At 39.2% G+C, this 15111-nt stretch overlaps 1 protein-coding gene across 10 annotated transcripts in view; it reads right to left on the reverse strand.

Moving 5' to 3' along the window:
• The window catches only part of KIZ (kizuna centrosomal protein), a 153209-nt gene that overhangs the window by 122035 nt on the left and 16063 nt on the right, over window positions 1-15111 (reverse strand). For all 10 annotated transcript variants that reach the window (XR_008376530.1, XR_008376531.1, XM_053574110.1 and 7 more), the window contains one exon: window positions 9395-9487. Coding sequence is in view for 8 of the 10 variants with exons in the window: in XM_053574110.1 (XP_053430085.1) it covers window positions 9395-9487 (93 nt within the window). In the remaining 2 variants the exon portion in view is untranslated. The remainder of the gene's footprint in view (window positions 1-9394; window positions 9488-15111) is intronic.

The raw sequence follows: 15111 nt of genomic DNA on the forward strand, positions 1-15111 counted from the left end.
AGGTAGAGATGCTTTGTTAATTGCATTTGCAAATTACAATTGTAAAATAATTCTTAATCGTCAAATTTCTGAAATATTTATAATTTTTCCTCCACATTTACCAGAAGTTGTTTATCAATTTATTTTTGGTTGAAGCATGATTTTCTTTCCTTCTCTTCTCAACATTTTGCAAAAAACAAAAAAAAAGTGGGTTTCTGCTAATGAAGTAAGCAGACATCTAATTTTTACATATACCTTTTGAGCTGTGTAACTTAATATGTGGGTACTTGTTTCATTATATATTGTTTATTATATATCATTTAATTTATAAAATGGTGATGTGTATTAATGTTGGTTCAACCATATATTTATACTGCCTGGGATATGTGATTATAGTTTTGTGGGAGAAATAATTTGTCAGTATTTACCAGCTTGTAAAAACTTAGTGTTAGAGCTTAAACATCTAAATAAATAATGAAATGCATTTATCAAAAAAGATGAATAAATTGTTGTCTTTCTTCCCCCCCTCCCCCATTTCTGGGTTGGTGAGCATTTATTTATCTTTTAATTTTTTATTAAATCATAACTGTATATTAATTCATTTATGGGGTACAATGTGCTGATTTTATACACAATTTAGAATGCTTACATCAAGGCTATGGTTACCATAGCCTTCACCTCACTACTTACTTATTGTGCTAAGACGTTTATACTCTACTCTTAATAAATTTGACATGTACCCTTGCAATATGCACCATAGGTGAGTTCCCAAGGATTACCCTCCCTCCACCTGACCTCCCCTTTCCCCCCCCTCCTTCATCCTGGGATATAGTTGTGTTTTATCTTTTGTATGAAAGTGTGGATGATTATATATTGGTTTCACCAGATGCTGAGTACAACGGATACTTTTTCTTCCATTCTTGAGATACTGTACTAAGAAGAATGTGTTCTAGCTTCATACTAACTTTGGCAAAGTTAATTACAATGTGTCTAGGAGATGCTTTATTTGGATTGAGTCATGCTGGGGTTCTGAAAAGGTCTATCTGAATTTCTGTTATCTCTTGCCATGCTTGGGAAATTCTCCTCCATTGTATCTTGGAGTAGAGTATTTGTGTCTTTAGGACCATCCTCTTCTCCTTCAGGAATTCCTATAAGGCGAATGTTTGCTCTTTTGGAGTGATCCGCCAACTCTCTCAGGGAGTGATCCATTTTTGCTCTCCACTTCTCTACCTCTTTAAGCATTTGGGAGCATTCAAAAGCTTTGTCTTCAACATCAGTGATCCTTTCTTCTGCCTGCTCCATTCTATTACTGAGGGATTCTACTGTATTTCTCAGTTCTTTGAGGTCTGCAATTTCTTTCTTCACTGTGTCTAAATTCTTGGAGATTTTGTCTTTGAATTCGATTTATTGAGACAACTTTTGAACTACTCCCTGAATTTCTAATTCCAACTTTACTTCCATTCTATTAATCTAATTTCCCATCCATATTCTGAACTCTATTTCTGACATTTCAGCCATCTGGTTTTGAATGGCATCTTCTGTTGTGTTTCCTTTGTCATTCCTTGGGAGAGTTTATCTACTCTGATTATTCATGTTGCCAGAGTTTTTCTGCTGGTTCTGCTCCATGATTATTTTTCATACTCTGGCTAGTGAAGCTGATAAGGTGAAATCAGATTGAGGGCTCCCAAAGTTGTAGTAAACCAACCAGCCCTTTAGCAAAGAGCTGGGACTGGTGACTGTGGCTTTTCTCCTACCACTTTACAAAGGTCCCTTTTAGTCCTGCAGCCTGAGACTCTGGGGACCTGCTTGGTGTGATGGGGCTAGGTAACTCTGTCTTGTATTCAGCCAGCCTCCATCCAAACCTAGTGAATCAGTGGCTTTGGGCTGAAATCTCAGTTGCTCCCCCATGGGCAACAACTGAATAAGAGAGTCAGTCTCTCCCACTAAAAAACAACTGGGGCTCAACTTTGGAGGGTCCCTGGGTGGCTGGCCCAGGTCACAAGTGCCAAACCAATTGTCCTGGGCAGCACAATTGCTATTCAAGTGGGAGAGTTCAAAAGGTTTCCACCAACCAGACAGCAGGGGACCACTGGCAGCTCAAGTGTGACTCTCTCCAGTGCTCTGTGGAATTAGGAAGGCCTGCCTAGCAAAATAGTTAGCCCAGGGGAGTTGGCACCCTCTTCCCCACCTTGCACCTTCACCACGCCCAGTCACTGGTAACTGTAAGACTGTGGCCCAGTTCCCTCCAATGAGCAAATGTGCCAGCGATTTGCACCTGCCTGAGTCAAAGGGGAGTCAATGCCTTCTTGGCCAGGCCACCACACTCTGCCACCAGCCGGCAGGGGGAGTTGAAGCCTGACTCCCTGAGTTTATTCCACGTTGGGGGTTAATGCTGCAGTGTTCTCTCCCTCAGAGACTGTGCCTCTGCCCCAGTCTCATTCCTCCTCTGGTACCCCTATAGGACAAGGTCTGGCTCCCTCTGGCAGTCCACAAAATTGGGGAGGTGTCTCTCCCAAATTTGACCCCCACAGGAGTGTGCCACCATGTCAGAGGTGCTGTGTGAGGATCCCACTACGTGCAGGGGCAGTCCTCCTCCTCTTGTGTGTCTCCGCTTCTACTCAAGTCACAGTTTCAGCACAGCTGCGCCATGGCCCATGCAATGCTCAGCCCTAGCAAGGAACTGCCAGACACTCTGGGCTCTGAAGTGGGTAGGCTTTCAGACCACCAGGAGAGGGGGGAAGGGTGGACTGGGAATTTAGAAAGGCAGGGAAAATATTTGTTCAACTTCTATGCCAGATGAGAGAGTGCCCCCCAAACGGGACCTCTCTGGAGAAGGGATCCTGGCCATCAGCGGTTCTTTCCTGTGTGGTGAAATAAGAGGTCTTCTGTAGAGAGCATACAGCGAGCCACTCACTAAGGGGAGGGGACGGACTCTCGTACTCTTTGGGGTAGGTTTTGTACCTGACATTTGCTTCTTTGGAGTCGCAGCTTGCCTCAGCAGGGATGATGTGCACTTACTCTCTCAGCTCAGGTTCCGACTTTCAGCTTTATTTGGTTCATTCTGGCCATTATCTCTCCTTCTGGACGGGAGCTTCTGTTGAAAGCTGGCTCCAGTTGGCCATCTTATCTCTCCCCCCTTTCTTTCATTCTTGACTATGAAAGAGAAGCTAAAAGTCTTACAGAAAAGCCCTCTCCCACTGTTTTCGTAAGCAAATCCTTTCTTCCAGTAATGAAAGAGCAGGCTGATGTATTTACTTAGTTAAGGCTCTGGACCAGTCTGGTGGAACTGAATCCTCGCTCTACCACTTACCAGTTGTGTGAACTAAGGACAAGTTACTTCATTTCTTTGAGGCTTTATTTTCTAATCCATAACCCAGGTATTAAATCATCTCTTATTTTGTAAGGTTGTTGTAACAAATGTGTGTGTGTATTTATATGTGAATAGATATACAAAGTCCTTAGAACAGAACAGTGTCTGAAAGACCAACATGTTAGCTATTAATCTGAACCACACTCCCACTAGCTACTTGGAACGTATCCCCAAAAGGAAACAGGATGTGGAAAGTGCAAACTTCATTTGAGGTTTCATATGAGGTGCATACTTACTCAGAGAACAGCTCTCCCCTCTTCCTCCTCTCAGGTCAGCAGGTGCAGAGGGGTTAAAGCCCGGGCCTTCTCCTACATGAGCTCATGATCTAGTCAGCTGGGAGAGAATATTTTCTACTCTCTCCTGAAAAAAAGTCTATAGATCTAGTGTTAGGGCCATGACTTGAAAAAGGTAACTTTCATTCAGGTGAATTTCTAATTGTTTTCTGAATAGAAACACATTTAAATAAAAAAGCAATTAATGTAAAAGAGTCCTGTTGAACACAGGGAAACTACCTTCTGACTTGTCATGGCTCTAAGTTGAATACAGCCAAAATACAGCCACAGGATAGCAGAGGTGAAAGTCACCATCTCTGTGAAAGCAACTGCTCAGAGCCTCACTCGAGGGAGATTTTTCTATTATTTATAGTTGAAAAGCGGGTAAAGATAGCGCCATGGGCTAGTAAGGATAAGAAATAAGGCTTACATAGATAACTAATCCCCAACCCTCTACCTCCTTCAGCCACTGTTCTTTCCCTTAGCAGTGAAAGAAAGGCCCATATCCCTGGATCCTTTCCCTCCCAGTATACACCAGTGTCCTCCTGCAAGTACCTGTGCCTCTTGGCCTGAGGACTTCTCTTGGTTCCAGAGGAGAAGCCAGGCACAGCACACAGTCAATACCTGAGATGAATGAAGGGAAAACATTCCCCTCAGGTGGAATACCTCTGATCAATGTTCTACCTATGTAGTCTTCCAAAGTTCCCGAATGGAGCTGCACACCAGGTCCTCCCAGCAGTAACTCACTCAATCACATACTCTTATAAGCTGCTTTCCCTTCCCCATATGACTTTTCCCCCTCTCCTATCTGTGTTTTCTGGGACCGCTTCCCAGATAAAGTATATACTCAAATCCTTGTTTTAAGATCTGTTTCTAGGGGATTCCAATATAAGTCATTTGCTCATTAGTGGAGACATTTCAGCATACTTTTAGGACCCCTTTCCCTCTTGCTATGTTATTTATTTCAATCAGGTTTCCCTTCCACAAGGTCCCTTCATGCTTGGAGATGAGTCAGGCCCTACAGTGGCTGCCTTGGGCCTACTAATACTGCTTCTGATTCTAGAAGCAGCGGTCTGTCCCATCAGGAATGGGAGAACCCTTCCCACTGTCTCACACTGGGGTGTACTCTTCTCTCTCTGTTGCCTGTCCTGCAGTGGAGCTGCTCCTGGTCACAGCTCAGCCATCTCTCCTGACTCACTCAAATCCGTGGCTAAAGCCATCACACAGCTCATCCCTGCACACCAGACACACAACTGTCCCCTTTGGCTGTGATGGCTTTTTCCCTTCAAGTTCTTCAGTAGACTTGTGAGGTATTTTTTCTGCCCAACAGAGCGAATGGAAATGGATGCTCTTTTATTGCAAACGTGAGCACTTTAGAGGCAGGCACTCTGCTTGCTGTGGCTCACCAAATTCAGCTGGAATATTACAGCACCAACAAAGACCACTTCACTTCCTCCCAAGGTTAGATAAAAATGAAGCACTTAAAGCTTTTTTGATTTCGCCAGGAATTTTGAAGAGCATTTACCACTAGAACAGTGGTTCTCAGCCTGTGGGTCGTGACCCCTTTTAACTTTTTAATTAAAGGTTTGGGGCATTAAGAAGGTTGAGAACCACTGCACTAGAAGGTACTGTAACAAGATGATTTGGATCCTGAAGCCAGGTGATCTGGGTTTGAATTTTGGCTCTGCCTAGTACTAGCTGTCTAGTGTTGGGCACATTAACTAACTTTTCTAAGCCTCACTATAAAATGGGGAGAACAATAGGGTCTCTTTCCAGAGTTGTTGAAAGTAAATGAGTGAATGTATATAAAGTGTTAATGCAGCATCTGGCACAGAATAAAAGTGTAGTGATCATTGCTCATCATTACTACTAGTATTAGAAGGGGGAATAACAACCTGCATAACCATTCTCCACGTGATTCTTACTGTGAAGGTTCCAACAATGGAAGTGACACTCTCCAACTAGCCTTTAGCCATGGAATGAAATGTCTTGGTCTTCCCCAATTCTCCAGCCCTAACAGTATAATCAGCCGTTTCTACTGCTAGTAGAATATATCTCACAGTATCGTAATTCAAGAACATTTGACAACTCTCATCCCAAAATTTATACTATCATTCACAAAAGCCATCTCTATCTCATCTGAATACAAGCATTTGATACATTTTTACATATACTCCATAATCACTGCTCATACCAAAAAATTGAGCAACAAGAAGAATATGCCTAGAGACAAAAAGGATTAGAGTTTACCCCAAAATAAAAAATGACGAAAGACCACGAACAATGACTCATGCCTATAATCCTAACATTCTGGGAGGCCAAGGTGGGAGGATTGCTTGAGGTCAGGAATTCAAGACCAGCCTGATCAAGAGCAAGACCCTGTTTCTGCCAAAAATAGAAAAAAATTAACCAGGTATGATGGCAGGCACCTAGAGCCCCAGCTACTTAGGAGGCTGAGGCAGGAAGATTGCAGTGAGGTTGCAGTGAGCTATGATGATGCCACTGCATTCCAGCCTGGGCAACTGAGTAAGACACTGCCTAAAAAAAAGAATACATAACAGAAGGGAAGAATTATTAAATGATAATAAAATCTGTGAGCATTCAAATGGGGCCTGAACTTTGTCTCTTTGCTATCTTTTTAAAAAGTTTACTAAGTAAATTAACAAACTCGATGATTAAATTACTTACTAATCCTTTAAGACAGTCGTCCTCAAACTTTTGAAACAGGGGGCCAATTCACTGTCCCTCAGACCGTTGGAGGGCCAGACTATAGTTTAAACAAAAAAAATATGAACAAATTCCTATGCACACTGCACATATCTTATTTTGAAGTAAAAAACAAAACGGGAACAAATACAATTCACACTGCTTCATGTGGCCCGCGGGCCGCAATTTGAGGACGCCTGCTTTAAGAGAATGCATGATTCTAAAGAGCAGCCCCTGGATGCACGCAAACAATGGATGTCTTATACCAAAACTGAGCCAGGAGTTTTACATTTAAAAAATAGATACTCACTACTTGATAACTTTTCTTGGGGTCCAAGTTACCGCTTATGGTTGAATGTTGTGCAACCACTTTTTAAAAAAATATCTTTTTATAATTCAGAATTACCCCCAATTTGATAGATTCTAATACCCTTCATTAGTGTTTTCCAAGCCAACAACCACTCCCAATACAAGCCCCCAGCTACTTCCTCCTGTCTGAACTGGCCCTGGTTTCCTCAGCTCCACCTTCCGCAGGTTCATCCTGTACAGCCTTGCCACCCTCATCTTCCTACAACTACACACCTGTGCTAAATTCTCTGTTCACAGTTTTTCCTTTATCTGCTCCAACACACACCCAACACAAATATGCACACAGGATAATTCAAGGAAGGAATCTCAGTTCCAGGTACCAAATCCTATGAATAACCTTTCCTAGCTAGTTTTCTATTATTTCCTTATGAGAAGTTTAGACCTCCGCCAGACTAAACAACCCCCCACTGGGTTTCTCTGCTCCTTCAAACACTTCCTACGTCTACAACGTCCACCATATCCCCCACTAACATCCTGCCCATCCTCTGACACCATCTCACACACCACCTCCTCCACAAAGCTTAGGTCACTCATTTCAGAGGAAGCCACACTTTTTTCTGTAGCTCATGCCTGTCCCATGTAAGCAGCACTTATCACATGCTAGCCTGTGCCTTAGAAGAACACTGCTTGGTAAGAAGCACCTGGAGGGCAAGAATTATGGCATTAATGGAAGGCCTACTGTGGCTTCTCAAACAGAACAGTTGCTCAACAAATATGTAGTGAATTCAACCAGTGAGATTGTATTGTGTGTTAGGAAAAGTGCCTGGAGACAATGGCTCTGGCACAGAGACTGCCCCAAAAAGCAGGAACTCAGATTTGCACTAAAAAAATAAAAAATAACTCATATAATAAGAAATCATTCAGGAATTGGTATATAATAAGGATTAACAATCATGATTTTACTGAAATATATTTAACTTTTAATTTTGATCAAACATTACTGGAAAATTGGAAAAGACAAGATATAAATTTCTCAAAATGTTACCTAATTGATCGTGACATAGTCAACAGTCAAAGCTTTTAAGAAGGGTGACTGACATCTTTTGGTATAAAAGACTTCTCTTCTAATTACTACATGTAACATTTTAAGGGATCATCAACTATGTGTCTCTTGCTCTAATTTTAAATATGACTTAAAAGGAGACTCCATAACAGTATGTAAGGAGTCAATAGAGCAAACAGAGGAAAAAAAGAGTCTCCCATTTTACTTAAGTACTATTGACACTGCTGTACTAAGAATGCATCTATCAAGAATGGCACAGAAAGAACTGGCTTATAGATTAAAAACACATCAATTATTTCATGACCAAATGTCAAACAGAAAAACTGCCTGAATGGTTTAGAAGTCTATCACATCGTACCACATTTAACCTACAACATCGAATGGCATATACATCATTTATCATTAAAGGCCTTTTTATATAGGTCAAGGTTGCTGGGTATTTTGCATCTTTTAGTTTAAAGAATGCTCTAAATTCTACGGGTTTTTTTTTTTTTTAAACTTTTTAATCTATGGGGAAGGAAAACTAAAACTTCCTATAAACTCAGATTAATGCCTGCTAATGCACGGAAGAAAGAAAAACTAAAACCTTCCTTCTACTATAAAAACAAAATAGTGTGGCCTCTGTTTCTTTTCTGATAAGAGTCTTAAATACCAAACAGTTAACTGCATAATAACATTTACTGGCAGCCAGGCAGCCTGCTTAGCAGATATATAAAGCAGGTAAAAGGAGAAAAAGTTAATTTCTTGGCTGAATGATTCCATCGGTAGCTATAGGGCAAACCTGAAAGTCTTTTAGTAAAGTAGCAGTTGATTCTTCTATCAATCTGTAGCACACATACTCTTCCAAGGAAAGCATTAAATATGAAAATCATATCCCGTTATCATCTGTTTCCAGCTTTCAGCCCAGTAAGCTTTTCTTAATGAATGCTGCAGCCTAAGGAACAAGCACGCTGTTGGCTTTTCTGAATAATGGAGTGATGCTACCATTTCTGCTTATTACAATATCAACTGGCTGAGGGGGTTTCACACATAGTCACAAGTGACTACTCTTGCCAGCATGCTCCAAGTTATTACAAGATGTTTTTAGACATTTCATCTAAAAGAGCTTTACTGCTTTTAGTGAAGAAAACATCTATGGTCTTGAACAGAATCATTTATATGGAGATAGGCAGAAGGATTAGAAGACTGCATTACAGCAGATACATAGCAGAATTTATTTAAGTATTCCTTGCCGATCTTTTTGTCTGTTCCTTAGATATGCAATCTTTTCTTTCCACTTTCTCTGTGAAAAGGTTAAAATGTACAAAATCATATATACAAAGGAAAAGAATCAAAATGTCACATTTTGTTTACTTTTCATTTAAAACATTTCTCAAACTAAGAAAAAAGCATCTAGAAAGAATGATTTAGAAAAACACAATTTTACCTACTAACAACACCTAGGTTTTCTTTGGAGTTTATCTTTTAACCCTGAAGTGATATGACAGCCTGTCAGCAAATTTAATTAAATTAGCTATTAAAGCAATGCTCTATCAGCAAAATCTTCAAATAATCACTTAAGGTTTAATCAAAAAGATCTTAAAAAAAAAATCAAAAAGATCTTTGTAACAAGATAATTTTAGTTAAAACAATATCTTAAAATATGAACATGCAGAAATCCCCTATTAGCGTAAGTTTATCATTTTAATTTATTACCTTTTCTTGGTCTTCATCCTTTAGTTCCTTTTTTTTTCCTAGGCTATCTTGTGAGAGTAACTGCATCTTCTTAATATGAGTCTCATATTCCATCTAAATATAAACAAAGTTTGATTTTGTGATGAATATTATTACAACTAGCATCTGTCTATACCTTCAGTCTTTATAACATAAAGGTAATGGTGAAGTAGAAAGTAAAAGCTGATGTTGTCAAGAAATTCAATTTATTTAGAAAATAGACATCTCGGGCGGCGCCTGTGGCTCAAGGAGTAGGGCGCTGGTCCCATATGCCAGAGGTGGCGGGTTCAAACCCAGCCCCGGCCAAAAATCACAAAAAGAAAGAAAATAGACATCTCATGAATAACACATATTAAAAGTTGAACTCTATAAGATACTATACATTTTTAAATAAAGTAAGGCTTGATGGACTTTTACTTAGTCTTTTATCAATTAGAGAATAAAACCTTTATATACATGTGTGTACATATATATACATATATTAATAGCTTGAGATTTCATTATGCTATTATGAAAATAGTTACTTTATTATGAAAAAATACATTAGACAGTGTTTCCTTTGAAAACTTTTGTCCTAAATAAAGGGGAAAAACTTAACCCTACTGATTTCCTATCTATTTGATATCTACATAATATCACGGTCCTGATAGAGTGTTTTATTTGCTAGATTATCTCCTTAAAACAAATTCCATTTTCTATGGATAAAAACATACCATAGGCATCAATGATGAGTACTCTAAGAATCAAGTCTGCTATAGCACTAATAACTACATGAAGGTGTCTGCGTTATCACACTATAATTGGCAAAAGTGATTCAATCATAAAACGACTTTTTCTTAAAAGCAAGGCACAAAAAAGCACTTTGATTCAGTACATTAGTAATAAAGCCTTAAAAAAGTCACTGATTGTGATCTATCAAAGATAAGTATTAGAACATTTTCTAAATTAGGCAGTTATGCACTGCAATTAGAAACACCTATGAGATAATGAAATTAGAAAGATGTTTCCTTAGTTCTCAATCTGAACACAAAATAGGCCTGAGCTTTGACACACAAAAACTGAACAAGCAATAATAACCAAAACTAATGTTTCCCACAAAGTATTTTAAAAGGTCTTATATACTGTCTCATTTTTAGCAACAGAGATTTTTTTTCTCTAGCAGAATGCTATTAACATGATAGATGGTAGTAATGATTCTAAACAGATACCTAATTAAATAAAAAATGTAAAAGGCTGGTATAAATCATAAAATAATAAAATAAACTAAGAAAAGATAAAGAAATAAGGCAATTATGAAGATATCTACGATACATATTTCTCTGTTCTGTATCTATTCCTTTGAACTTAGAGATGCTTAATTTTTAACCCAAAGAGCTTTAAATAGGAATACTCGATATATTCCAAGGAGAAGTATCTTTAAAAAAGAGAACTAAAAATTCTTATTAAATACAGAATATAAATGTCTGAACACAATAACTAAGAAAATGCCATGAAGGCTATGTTAACCAGTTTGATGAAAATGTTTCAAATTGTATATAAAACTGGCACATTGTACCCCATGATTGATTAATACACACAGCTATGATTTAATAAAAAAAAAAAGAATTTTTAACTAACCTGTAATTATATGTATATATTTACAGGTTAGTAAAAATCTTTCTTCCTGTGACTACAAATGTTTTCTAATGCTCTTTGACATCGATGGGCACTGTACCTGATTCCCTCATTTATGTGACCGTATCAGAGCCACACCTTTCAAAGGCAGAGCATGTTTTTAGGGAAATACGTGAGTTTTATTCAATTCATTCTGCTGAAGGAAAAAGGATGAGATAAATACATAAAGGCTTCTGGCTTCTTAAAGAACAGTAAGAAAAGTAGTTGAAAAGCTCTCTTTACATTGTTCTCAATACATTTGAAAATTTTTCTGAACCAAGTTTGATTTTGTGATGAATATTATTATTACCCACTACCTTTTCCCCCATAGGCTTCCTTTTTTCATTCATCTTCAGGATTGCAGAGTTAATTCTCAAGTCACAAATAAATTTATATATTTTTATATTTATAAATTAATTTATAAATTTTGTATATTTTTATTTTTATAAATTAATGATGTAAGTGGAAACTGTACAATGTACTTTGAAATCAGAGAGATTCTATGATAAATTGATGACTGATACAAACTGTAACTTTGGCATCCCCAGGACAATGAATTTCCATTTTAAAAACATTTCAGTTTCTTTCTTTGCCTTTTATTTTTACAAATGAAACATTTGGTTATTACTCATCAAATCTACCTCCTGGGGGACAGGGGATTCCCACGGTGCTCTGTGGGGTCTACTTGTGTCATGGAAACCACCTCTCCTGTTCTGAAACCCTTACCCTCCCCCTTCATCCCTGGGAAATCTGTTTTTAAAAACCCAAGATCACAAGTTAATCCACGAGGTGACTTGTTCTGTTACGGTGCTGCTTCATGGCACTGGCTTGGTGAGGCCCACCCACATTTGGGAGGCCCTTCCCATTCACCTCCTCACTAAGCACAAACAATTCATTTCACCTATGTCACTGGAATCTGTGAACAACGATCTGGGGTCATGGGAAGAGGAGATGGAGTTTTTAGCATATGTTTCAGGTCTCTGAGATCTCTCACCATGCTTACAACATGTCCTATTTTCCATTCGCTTCCTCCTTCTGTATTCACACATTCACCGGGTCAATTTTCCCTCCCTCACAAAGTGCCACCACTACCTTTTTCCCCATAGGCTTCCTTTTTTCCTTCATCTTCAGGATTGTGGAATTAATTCTCAAGTTACAGAATAAATGAATAATTGAACTGAACAGACACAGACTGAAGATTGGCTAGCCCTGCCTCCTCAAACTAGAGTGAAGGAAATGGGGACAGAGAGTTACATAAATTGGCCAATTTGATCCTCAGGTGAATATGAGAGGTGGCCCTAAGCAGTGTTTTCTCTTCCCCTATTTTTTTCAATATGTATGCTTCCTCTAAGATGGTTAACTTTTACCAAGGATATAAGGAATTTCTGTATTCAACTAATACATATTAATAGGCAAGACATTGTGGTTGATAAAAAATGGAATTTGCTACAGGCTGTCCTCCAGGAGCCTGAAGTTGTGACGCGCCCACAGTGTCTGTCATAATGCTTAGTAGAAATAGAGTGAGAGCTCAAAAGATTTGCTCTCAAATTTTATCCCCTATAGGCACATGTAACCTAATGATTACATTTTCAAAGAGAATCACATCTTTAAGTAATGACTGTATCTTCAGAATGCCTCTGCTATCAAATACAAATGCTTCCTGGGAAGGTCTAACATAGGGTATAATCAATATCGCATTAGTTCTCACATACATGTTCATGTTCTGTAAGAGAAAAAGACAAAAATTATGGAAGAATGAATTTTCAGTCAAAGGGGAAGTTTCAATGCTTACTGAGTGCCTGAACTCAAGGGGGGGAGTCTCAATGCTTACTGGGTGCTTATTATGTGCCACATTCTGGGTCAGATACTGAGAGCATTGAAATAATAAGACAAGGAGCTCACAGTGAAGTGGGAAAACAGACGCATAAACAATTATAATGCCACGCAGGAAGTGCTTACTGAGATAATTATGACACAGACCTAAGGCAGGGCAGAGGGAGAAAGGCCTTCTAATTGAAAGAGGCATGAGATAATGTGGTACTTTCAAAGCAAATGCAAATTGTTCAGCATGTTTAAAGTACTGTGGGTACACGTGAGTGTGAATATGAGACTGTGTGAGTGCATGTGTACAAAGATAAAGATGCAGAGAGACAGTGGGAAGAATTAGAGAATTTGGAGGAGATGGGTGGGGAGATTTGGAGGTAAGGAGAGACAGGAACAGGGAGGGGAGCAACAGGAGAGATGGGGAGGGAGGGAAAAGATGGAAGAGGACAGATCAGGAAGAGAACGTGCACCTATCTGTGCATTTGTGTGTGAGAGAGAAAGAATTTGCCCTCCCCTTCATCAGGGGAGTCATAGGTTGAGGCTGGGCAGTAGTATGAAAGCAGAGATCACTGTCTAGGCTTTGCCCTGAAAAGCCTGGGCCAACACTTCAGGCCAAAACCAGATGATGTCTCTTATCCAGAATGGAGCCCCTCGCCGAATGTCTTGACACACTAGCCCCATTGCCTGCCTCTGCTGCCACGAGGGAAGCTAAAGCAGATGCTTGCAATGCTCTACACATGGCCTTAGGACATTTCTGGGTACTCCTAAGTTCTCAGGGCTCTATACTTAAAGCTTCTCAGCACCAGGGAGGCTGCTCTGCCCACAGGAGCACACAGTTAATTCCCTACCATCTGCACCCTCGCCCATCAGTCTTCAATCAGTGCTGCTAAGGAGCTGCTGTACACATACACCAAATGCTTCAAATCACTTTGCCAGTCTCCCGTAGAATTAGGTTCCAGTGGCCTACTGTGGAGGGTGGCTTAAGAATACACCCTATCCTCTCCTTAGCTCCCCTCCCCACTAGCCCACTGTGTTCCTTCATCCCAAATAAACCATTTACAGGTGAATCCTCATCTCAGGGGTCTGCTTTGGGGAGAACCCAACATGAGACAAGGACAATGGGCACCTAAAGAAAACCGCTCTAACTTAGGACACACTGAGGCCCCCTCTCCAAAAGCAGCTAATGCAAGATGGAGGGGGGCAGAATGAGGGAGAAAAAGGCCCAATCCTCACAGCAATGATACTAATATTTACATTCTTGAACTGAGTTTATTCTGCTTTGTTATCCAAATGACAAATAGCAGTATAGATGCAACACAGCATTTTCAAAACTGTGTAACAGATGAACATCCTTGAAAGTCCTAAAAATTGGAAAACCTTTCAGTTTTACTACATTCAGTATGATGTTAGCTGTGTGTTTGTCACAGATGGCTTTAATCAGTTTAACAAACGTGTCAACTATGTCCATACTCTTAAGTTCTTGTTAGAAAAGGATGCTGAATTTTATCAAATACATTTTCTACATCTATCGAGAGGATCGTATGGTCTTTGTTTTTGCTTCTATTGATATGGCCAATGCTATCAGGTGAGAGAAGGACATGAAGGGCATTCTAATGGAGAAGGAGGAGGCCAAACTCTCCTCCGCCACATGATATGATCTTATACTTAGAGAACTCCAGAGACTCAACCACAAAATGCCTGGAAGTGATTAGAATATATAACCTGGCTTATTGTACCCTCAATGAATCCCCAACAATAAAAAAAAAAAAAATATATATATATATATAAAATAATGTCTCAGGGTATAAAATAAATGTCCACAAATTAGTAGCCTTTGTATATGCCAATAACAGCCAAGTCAAGAAGCTAGTCAATGATATAATTCCCTTCATAGTAGCTTCAAAGAAAATGAAATACCTAGGCATATACCTCACAAAAGAGGTGAAGATCTTTACAAAGAGAATTATGAAACCCTAAGAAAAGAAAGAAGAAGACATTAAGAAATGGAAGAGCATACCATGTTCCTGGCTGGGAAGAGTCAACACTGTTAAAATGTCTATACTTCCCAAAGTAATGTACAGATTCAATGTAATCCCCATTAAAATACCAACATCATACTTTGAAGAGCTGGAAAAAACAGTTGTTTGTTTTGTATGAAACCAGAAAAAAAACCTGTATAGACAAGGCAATTATTACTGATAAAAACAAAGCTGGAGGTATCA

This window comes from Nycticebus coucang, chromosome 21 (genome assembly GCF_027406575.1).
Source record: "Nycticebus coucang isolate mNycCou1 chromosome 21, mNycCou1.pri, whole genome shotgun sequence".
In the NCBI taxonomy this organism is placed as follows: domain Eukaryota; kingdom Metazoa; phylum Chordata; class Mammalia; order Primates; family Lorisidae; genus Nycticebus; species Nycticebus coucang.